The following is a 10,075-nucleotide window of genomic DNA, read 5'->3' as shown; positions in this document are numbered from 1 at the left end:
TGTGCTGTCCTTCTTTCCGGAACTGAAATGAATAATCTATTTTTTTTTCGAGTTGTGAGACAGCGAGGAGCCACCCTTCTCATGGCATTTGACCTGCTCTGTCCCTAAAAAGACAGTCAAAACACAAGACTTTCCTGGTTCAAGACAGAATTGAAAAGTCTCATCTTAAGTCCGAGTACGTATTTCAGTCCAAAATTAGCCACGTCAGATTCAGAGGACATGAGGATTTTGGGATCCTCTGCACAAAGTCTGACATACGTATTTCACAACAGTAAACGTGTTTCTTCACAGAGCTTGATGATAAATTTCCCATCATTCCTTTATTGACTCACCTCAGCCATTCTGATCTTAATCCAATCTGAATTGGATAACGGCCGATGGCATAATCGTAATGAAATAAATTTGAACTTCATATGCTTACATGAATTACTCGATCACAATTGTGATAATACTTCCATCATTGAGTTATCCTGCATTCCCTTTTCCAAGCTAATCTTGTTTTTCACAGTAATCCTCTCTCCAATAAACAAATCAGTCAAAGTAGAAGAAAAGTTCACTACAAGTTTGTCACTGATTGTCACAATAAAATTGGCCTCTAACTTCTTTCCCATTTCTCTCTCTCTTTTCCCTTTTTGTCATTTGGAGCAAGTGCCCCAGATAAGGAAATAGCTTACATCCACCTCAGTGTGGGACTGGGTGGATTGCTTCCCACAGGGTATGTACCAATGTGCAGAGAGCACACTTCGACAGATGCCATCAGAGAACAAGCATATGAATTACCAGGCAGCCTGCCATCTAGCGAGTTCACACATGAATGCCATTAATACCTGATGAACAGTCAGACAACAACACAACAACAACATGAAAAGCCGTTGGGCAACTGGGACCCAGGTAAAGGTTCATCATTTATATATTAATGGTTTTATTAACAAAGACTTCCAACTAGCAGCTAAGCGAACCCCTCAAAAGTTACAATGATGGAGGCGTCGAAGCTTGATGCCAGGCTGCAGCAACCAGGGACCCGTCAGCGAATCACGTCCCGATGAATAAAAAGATAACGGCACTGTTGACCAATAACTAATCAGAAGCCATGAGATATTTATGGATACAATTAAGAAAACACAATCCTTTTAAATTTAAATTGCGGTAGATATTAGCATTACCCAATGAAGTCACAATTCAATTTAAGTAGGTAAAGTACCTTTTACAAGTGTAGCTATAATTGGATGAGATCAGTGAATCTGTTATTGGGCTTAATTAAAAAAGCATAAAGGAAGGCTTTGTTAAGTCTTTAATATGTTCATTACTAAAATAGGGCACACGATGTTATGATCTACGTGATATCTTCTCATTATTATTTATACAATTATAGTCAATGATTAAATGCAATAAAATATTGAAACAATTAATACTAAGTGATGTATTACACTATATATAAAAGTATATTTTCTCTCATATTCCATCTCTTCCTGGTACAGGGCTGACATGGCACGCAAAACATAATTACTTGATTATCATAAATATTTCCACTTTTACAAGGTATATTTTCCACAGCGAGACTCTGATAACGTCAGACACACTGTTTTCATTAAAATGACGATGTGACCCAAGTGTTGTTTAATGAGAGGATTGCTACAGCCTGACCTTAATGGAAAGAAGCCTACCCTTAGGCCAGGAGAATGTACCAGCGAAGGGCACGGGGAGGGAAGGGAATATTGGAGTGCTGCTGATACAGAAAACACTACTTTGCCCTCTCGGAGGATGTTCAATCAGCTTTTAAGGAATGGCCCTTGACTTCGACAAGGCCTGGGGGCCCACAAGTAATCAAGCGGTGTGTGTGTGTGTGAGAGTTGTGTGTGTGTGTACCTTATCTGTTTGCACATTATCTTATCTTCCTCGTGATATGGAACTCCATTGTCCAGGTTCTTTATTTAGCTAAACAGTTGCTGTGTCAGCTCGTTGGGAGAGAGAAGGGCCGACCTTGGCCTGCTTGGATAGCCTCTCTTCCTGCTTTTAGACAATGTATGATAAGGGGCCCATTTGCTAAGTGTATAGTTATGGAACGAGTAATGGACACCGATGGAGAGGCACTCACATTCCTCATCATTATTGACATGCCTCACTCTTCTTTGTTACCTAGCACAACTCACAACATCTATCTGTCTGGACATGATGTACTTTGTGCCGTACATGTCTATGGGACAATATTATCAAACATTCCTTTGTTAGTTTCAAACTAAGTTTATTTACTGTTTGGTAATATGACAGCTGACAAACCTAATTAAGTGGAATAATCATGCATATGACCCTATTTAAGGCAAGCTACAAGAGATTGATACACTTGCAGCTTGTGTGGCACGTACAGATGTGGTGATTTAACTGGCCTCTGCTTTTGGCCACCCAGAGTTGTGATTGTAAACAGTAATGCTTAAAGACATTTGGTTCCGCTCTCTTTACTACCCTTCCCTTTCCATCTCAACATGTTCAAATCAACACCACTGGGACATAGCATTTAGTTCCGACTGCCCTCCTCACATTTCCTTACCATGTTGATCTCGGTTTCCTTTAGTGGGAAGAAACAGTTGAGCCGTATACAGGGCTAGAATCTGATCTGGGATCTGAGGAAAGGAGAGAGAGGAGCATACTGACTGGGGATGTTGGTTTCCCAGATACCCGGTGTGTGAGTGTGGAGTGTGTGTGTGTTTTGTGTATATCGGAGTGCGTTGTGCCCCTTTAGATGATTTTCGCAGGCGGTGCAGAGATGAGAGAGAACGAGAGGAGGAGTGAGAGAAGGAGAGAGAGAGAGAGAGACGAGAAAGAGAGAAAGAGAGAAAGAGAAGAGAGAGAGGAGGAGGAGAAGAGAGAGAGAAGAGAGAGAGAGAGAGGAGAGAGAGAGAGAGAGAGAGGAGCAGAGAGAGAGAGAGAAGGAGAGAGAGAGAGAGAGAGACAAAGAGCGAGAAAGAGGGAGAGCGAAAAAGATAGAGAGAAAGAGTGAGAGAGAAAGAGGGGCTGCTGTTGCTGTTTCCTATGGGGGGGCCTGTTACCGAGGGGAGGTGGAGATTTACACTCCCTCTCAGTCAAAGTGCTCCCTCCACTCCTGCTGCGCTCTGAACACACACAGACCACACACAACACACACACACACACACGCTCCCAACTCTCCACAGGAAAACCCAGAGCTTAATGCGCAGCACCTCACAGGCAGCACACTGCCACGTACGTTGGGCAAACCAAACCAAGTGGGACACTAACTCCGACTCTGCGACTTTGATAGTTGGTTAATTACTCATGTGATGTGATTCAGATGTCTAGGGGCTTCAGCAGAAAGTTCGCCTGACGGTTCCAACAGGGGAGGCAGGAGCAGACATTTTTAGAGAGAGCGGTAGGTGAAAACCAAACTATTTATTATTTATCAATATATCAGTTTACTGCCGTCACACAGGGTCCCAGTTAGTGTGGTGCCTGATGCTAAACGGTGATGCTACATGAAGTGCTGGATGCTAAATAGGTTTCTGTGTACTAACTAGGTGACATCTGGACTTTGAACAGGATGAAACACTCTTCATGGCTAGCTGGAGAGCCACTGTGTCTGTTGTGATGAAAAAGTATTCAAATGTAGATCTCAGTTTTCTTTACCTCCTTGGTCTGAATTCAGTGAGTCTAAATTGTACATTCATAAAAGGGTTTTTAACTACTCTGTAAAGTTTTACCTGAAAAACACTATGATATTACTTTGAATATAACCTGGTAATTATATAATGTAAGTATTTGATTTACATATTGATAGTAGGGTTAATTCCAACTGGTTAAAAAAAAATATTTTAACATTTTGAGAGAACTTAAGATTTGTTCATGTAACATCTTCACTTAACTCTCAAACAATACAAAAGCTGTATTGTGTAATATAACACTGACTAGACATGGGGCTGATCTGATTCTTTCATGTTAAAATGTCTCATTGTTTTCTAACCGCTAGTTCTGAGTCTTTAAATTAAAACCAGAAGGGAGAATGCAGGGCAGAGGAAACCACACTGAAGAAGCCACACAAGGGGCGCATTGTCAAAACAATATTGAAGCCCTGCCTGGCTCTCTCTCTCTCTGTGCTTGTGTGTGTGTGTGTGTGTGTGTGTGTGTTGTGTGTGGTGTGTGTGTGTGTGTGTGTGTGTGTGTGTGTGTGTGTGTGGTGTTTGTGTGTGTGTGTGGTGTGTGGTGTGTGTGTGTGTGTGTTGTGATGAGCATTGCGGTGGATGTGTGTAATATGTTCGTGTTATGTAGCCCACACACTCCTATTAGCACAAAGGCTGTGCTGATTATTACTTCCAGAAATGACAGAGAAGAGACTCTTCATAAACTCACCCATCATATTGTTTGACTGTAACCAGTCGTGGCATCTTCCCATCTGTGCCCCCCTGGTAAAACCTGTTTGAAGTCTGAAGGAGGTTGTTTTACTTCCTCTAGCAGTTGGAGAGGATGGGAGAGGACCCACTGTGATGTGTAACTTTTGACTGACACATTATGGTTTTGGCTCCATTTCTGAGGAGATGTTCCTGGATTGACATTTCAGTTGTGGCGGGGGAAATTAAAAGATTCGGACAAAAGTTTACAGTGGTTACACAGTCAATTCAATTGAGGAAGTTTTGTTTTGTTGCTTGCAAAGTTTGCTGGCTGAAATAACCCATATACTTTTTTCCCTGTTTCCCTTCATCTCTCTCTTTCTGTGTCTCTCTCTCTCACTCTCACTCTCTCTCGCTCTCCCCCCCTCTCTCTAACTTGCTCTCCCCCCCTCTCTATCTCTCTCCCCTCCCTTGTCTCTCTCGCTCACCAACTCTCACCACCAGTAGTATATGGGGAACCCCTACACTATCTGTCCATCTCCTGAGACAAAGTGTGGAATGTGTTCTATAATGGGCGCCCCAATCGTACATGTGTTGGTGCTAATGGCCGTCATGGCCGCCCTGCCTGGCCCTGGAATGTGTCAGATAAACAGCACCACAGACGAGGGAGAGAAGAACTCCCTACCCCCAGACCAGGGCCTGGTCCTCCACAACACCCACATCACCCTCCAACCCCTGGGCTTCCACAGCACCAGTAGCCCCTTCCTGGAGCATGGGAGCCCCATCTCCACCAGGGGCCACCAGGGGCCGCAATGGCCCAGGGTCGGAGCTGGATCTGGGGCCACAAACATCACCAGGATAAGGGCCCCTCCACCATGCACCATCGCCACTTCCATTCAAGGCTATTTCAAATACATCAACACAGTGATTTCTATCATAGTGTTTGTGGTGGGCATAGTGGGCAATGCCACCCTGTTGAGAATTATCTACCAGAATAAGTGCATGAGGAACGGGCCCAATGCCCTCATTGCCAGCCTGGCGCTGGGAGACCTCATCTACATCACCATAGATATACCCATCAACGTCTACAAGGTAAGAGACACATATCCATCCTGTACACTGGACATCACAGTGAATTGTGCATGGATATATTGAAGCATAATTGCATCTCAGAGAGAACGAGAGATTATTTCACCATTATTTCAGACTTGCTTTGGCAAGTAAACATATGTTTCCATGCCGATAAAGCCGCTTGAATTGAATTGAGAGAGAGAAGAGAGAGAGGAGAGAGAGAGAGAGAGAGAGAGAGAGAGAGAGGAGAGAGAGAGAGAAGAGAGAGAGAGAGAGAGAGAGAGAGAGAGAGAGAGAGAGAGAGAGAGAGAGAGAGAGAGAGAGAGAGAGAGAGAGAGAGAGAGAGAGAGAGAGAGAGAGTGAGAGAAAATCATACATTATTTGCCAGCCTAAGGGATGTGGTCGCAACACGGGCCAGATGGTATACCAACAACAGACTGAAAAAGGTCAACCTATTAGATCCTCTAAGAGAGTAGCGGAGAAAAGAAAGGGGAGAACAAATAAATAAAGTATTCATTAGAATGCTCCCCAAAGATCATGTTGCTCTCCAAAGTTGATTTCAGTAGTAGTAGTACTACTTTATCTTCATTGGGTGGCTCTTTGTGATGAAGGAAGCAGGGAGAGGCCAGACTTAAATAAACAATGGAATCAGACCAATCAGACTGCGGTCACACATATCAGTGGCCCTGCTCTGACCCGTGGTTTGTCACAGGACCAGCTCTCCTCTCCAGCCCTCTTATCTGCGATCACACTTGAACCTAGCTACACTCAGAATAAATGGGTCTGGTTAAATGATGAATCACCGTGTCCAGTGTGAGTCATTTTAAACCCATTAGACTGTAGTCCATTTACCCCCATGTGGGCTCACTTTAACATTACCTAGATAGATCTCACAGATGATTTACGGCGTTATCTTACCTGCTGTGGTATTATTGCTTGAGAGTAATGAGCATATTTTTCATTGGGTCCACATACATTGGTTGAACAGGTCAAGTTCTTAATAGGATGTAGTCAGTACATTGGGAATGCTCAGTTCATTGTGAAGAGAAATGTGAGGCCACCTGTTTAGTATTACCGGTATATAGTTTCATCACACTGTGTCAGCACATATGGAAGTGCTCGGGTCCCGGACAGATGATTCTCTACATGTACAAGGGGGAAAAGTCTTTCCTGTATTAGGCGCTTCAGTTACACACATGCAGGATAAATCACAATGTCCCTTTTACTGGTGAGGAAAAGTAGTGCCGTAGGTAAACTCTGGATTCATGGCCAAACACTCCCTGTGAATATGTCTGCACTACAGGGCCATGTGCTTTCGGGAGGCCCAGCTCACTTCCTACGGGTGGTTTGTTTGAGCAGTTTCCAAATTGAATCATATACCACTGCATACACACACACAATACTACAACACACACACGGACACAGGCTACACACACACACACCCACAGTGACGTAGCCCCCTTTCCCTTCCAACCCATGTTCCCGAGACTTTTTATTAGATGGAACCGCCTAGCGCTCCAAGTGAACAATAGGGGGACAAGGATGCACCCGTGAAGTGTTTCCTTTGACCGGCACCTCAACGACTCTGGGTTAATCCCCTCTTTCTCTCTTGTTCGGCCCATGTTTGATTCCTGTTCAACGACATCTGCAAGACTACTTCATAATGACAAAGGGTGGTTTTAGCAGTCTGTTCTACAGGGAGAGCTGTGAGTTTTTTCTTAAAGGAGCTCCTCTTTGTAAGAGGCTATGGGAAGTGGTGCTTAAGATGCCTGGAAGTCCAATTAAAGAAAAGATGTCACTTTCGCAAGATAGTTCCAGGGTTGGCTTGCTAGGTTTATTGTAGGACCTGACTCAATGATGTACTGTATCAAGATGATGAGGCGCATATGGGCCTGCTGTCGGACTGTACTCAGATTCAGAATGAAGTCAGGACGTACCATGAAATCCCTCTGATTGTGCTGTGACTAACCTGCTGTTGTGAAGGGCCTGCTACAGTACAGTGGTTAAAGATAGTCCGGACCTAAGGGACAATGGGAATTGAGCTAAGAGGAGATAAACATGTGATTCCCTAACCTCAATCCCCTATAATTTATCCCTTACTAGTTTAGTAAAGGAAAGCGATAATAAGGGCTAGTCCATTATTTTTATTATTATTGTTGTTGTTATTATTATTATTATTATTTAATTACTCTTCACAGCAGGTATTGTTTTTTCACAATTCTATTTATTTTTTACATGCTTTTTCTGTCTTCTCAGTTACCATACTGGCTAATAATGACCATTATGGATCTTATGAAAGGGTTTGTAATACAGGGAAGTGCCAACTGGCTCAATGCATCTAAGGTGTGTGGTTATTTCCTGACGATGCAAAGCCTGTTGTGAGTTGAAGCGTACAGACTGTCTTCTACGATGTGCTGACGGTCTCCTCTCTCTCTCTCTCTCTCTCTCTCTCTCTCTCTCTTCTCTCTCTTCTCTCTCTCTCTCTCTCTCTCTCTCTCTCTCCTCTCTCTCTCTCTCTCTCTCTCCCTCTCTCTCTCCCTCTTTTCTCTCTCTCATCGTCTCGTCGTCTTCGTCGTCGTCTGTCTGTCTGTCTGTCTGTCTGTCTCCTTTTAGCTCCTTGCCACCAGGTTCCCTTCGATGACAATTCCTTTGGGCTGTGTCTGTGTAAGCTGGTGCCATTCCTACAGAAGGCCTCTGTGGGCATCACCGTCCTCAACCTCTGTGCCCTAAGCTCGACAGGTCAGTCACCTGTACCACTGCTGAATTCCAAATCAACCAATGGTAGCTGATCTAACAGGATCAAAGCAAAAAGCCTAAGAAATATTTGCATATTCATGTTTATAGAATTAATAAACAATATAAGCATACAATATGGTGTTTCTTTCCATCTGCTTCATGATAGCCTATTGCCTACACCTATCCAATTCTTTCAGATCTACGAGAGTGTCTTGGGAGTAAGGGAAAGGCTTCTGAAGCATTTATACACATTACTCATTTACTATCAAATGCATTGTCTGGCAGGCATACACTTACCAAGGTTAACTACTGAGCTGTAGCTGAATCTGACTAGTACTCAGACACTATAAGGGGTCTTTATGCAATTATTTCATAGAGACATATTCTGCTCCCTGGAATAGGATTCATTATCTTGTAAAAACATGTGTTTGAAATTGGTTCCAGACTCATGGAATGTTTGCACTGTAGAATCTGTTCTGTTCTGGCCCTTCAGTTCTGTGAATCTTTTATGTAGGTTACGGGAAACTCCAAATGAAAATCAGTCTAATGATGCTTTTTTTTCGTGAAATATAGTCTACTAAAAAACTCCTCTCTAAACTTTTTTTCTATGAAAAAAAGTCACCCTCAGACCCTCAACCTTTGGCAGTAACTCACCAACACCATGATAAAACACATTGCCGTGGTTTGAATTCAAACTAAAAGTGTTTGTTTGAACAGTAAAGCCTTTATGAGATAGCCCACTCTATGTATGGAGTGGCTGAACAAATTGGCCAGGAAAGATGAATGACTTCCCTAATTGATTTAAAGGAAACCACAGGATGGGAGTTAGTTTAACTCCTTAGTGGAGGTGGTACGGTAAAGTCGTTTATTTCCGGAAGTTTGTAATGTCAGTAATAATGGAGCTCTCCCATTACCAACATAGTTACTCTCCCTCCTAGTTTTCTATTGGCTACATCTGTTAAGGACTAGGCCAGCTGGGGCCATATCCACAAAGCCTCTCAGAGTAGGAGTGCTGATCTAGGATCTGCCCATACAATCTTTTTCATCGCGATCCATAGTCAAATCTGATGGCTAGATCAGCACTCCTACTCTGAGAGCTTTGTGATCTTAGTTGTTTCTCTCCCTGAGGAGGGTCAGCTTTGCCATCAAGGAGCAAATCTAAAAAAAATTATTTCACACTTTTTAACTGATTGTTTTGTGTCTGTTGCTACACTACTAGACTTGTATTCCCGTCTCACTCCCTTCGGTTCTTTGTAACACTTAACTACTGTCGCTCCTGTTTATCAGCAGAGTGAAAGTGAGTGGCTGACGTCCGGCTTCATTGGTCTGTGAGTTAGCAGACATAAGAGATAAGAGCATAAGGAGGCCTCTTTCGGGTCTAAAGGGATGGAAGCCAGTTTAACATACCAGCTATGCTGAATGACTCCCATCATAGAAGAGAGAGAGAGAGAGACGTTAGTGATAGAGACGAGTTCAATAGCAGATGGTCCCAGAAAACGCACGCATATCTCGTCTGTTTGTGTCTCGTCCTCTCTGTTTGAGAGAGAGGATGTGGATGCATTCCAGCTGGGTAAAATTATAATGACACTATGTTGTTTGCCAAGGGTATTCAAGTGCGTCATGAAAAATATATTGTTTCAGGCCATAAATGTTGATGCAGCGTTTACTAAAACAAGCGTGCCTATTAATGAAACAAACAAGCAAACATGATTGGAGCACAGGAAACAAGCGTCAACAAACAGACTATAGCTCCTGCCAACGCTTGTTTGGAGGCTTCACAAAAATAATAATATTAGATTCTGAGGATAAACAATTGATTATTATCTGTGTTCATTAAATCTTAACTTGGATCATTTTTCTCACTATGCGGTACAGTGTGTGTCTGGTCTACTGCCATGCAGTCAGTTCATAGAGTATATACTACCAATGCACAG

At 43.0% G+C, this 10,075-nt stretch overlaps 1 protein-coding gene across 1 annotated transcript in view; it reads left to right on the top strand.

Moving 5' to 3' along the window:
• The first annotated feature begins 4,660 nt into the window (after positions 1 to 4,660).
• The window catches only part of ednraa (endothelin receptor type Aa), a 9,964-nt gene continuing 4,549 nt past the window's right edge, over positions 4,661 to 10,075 (top strand). The window contains 3 exon segments of the mRNA XM_070438594.1: positions 4,661 to 5,426; positions 8,019 to 8,031; positions 8,034 to 8,191. Coding sequence (XP_070294695.1) covers positions 4,845 to 5,426; positions 8,019 to 8,031; positions 8,034 to 8,191 — 753 coding nt within the window. The 5' untranslated portion in view covers positions 4,661 to 4,844.

This window comes from Salvelinus sp. IW2-2015, unplaced genomic scaffold (genome assembly GCF_002910315.2).
Source record: "Salvelinus sp. IW2-2015 unplaced genomic scaffold, ASM291031v2 Un_scaffold1055, whole genome shotgun sequence".
Taxonomy (NCBI): Eukaryota; Metazoa; Chordata; class Actinopteri; order Salmoniformes; family Salmonidae; genus Salvelinus; species Salvelinus sp. IW2-2015.
Note: the sequence above shows the minus strand (reverse complement) of the source record. Positions and strands in the feature narration are given on the sequence as shown.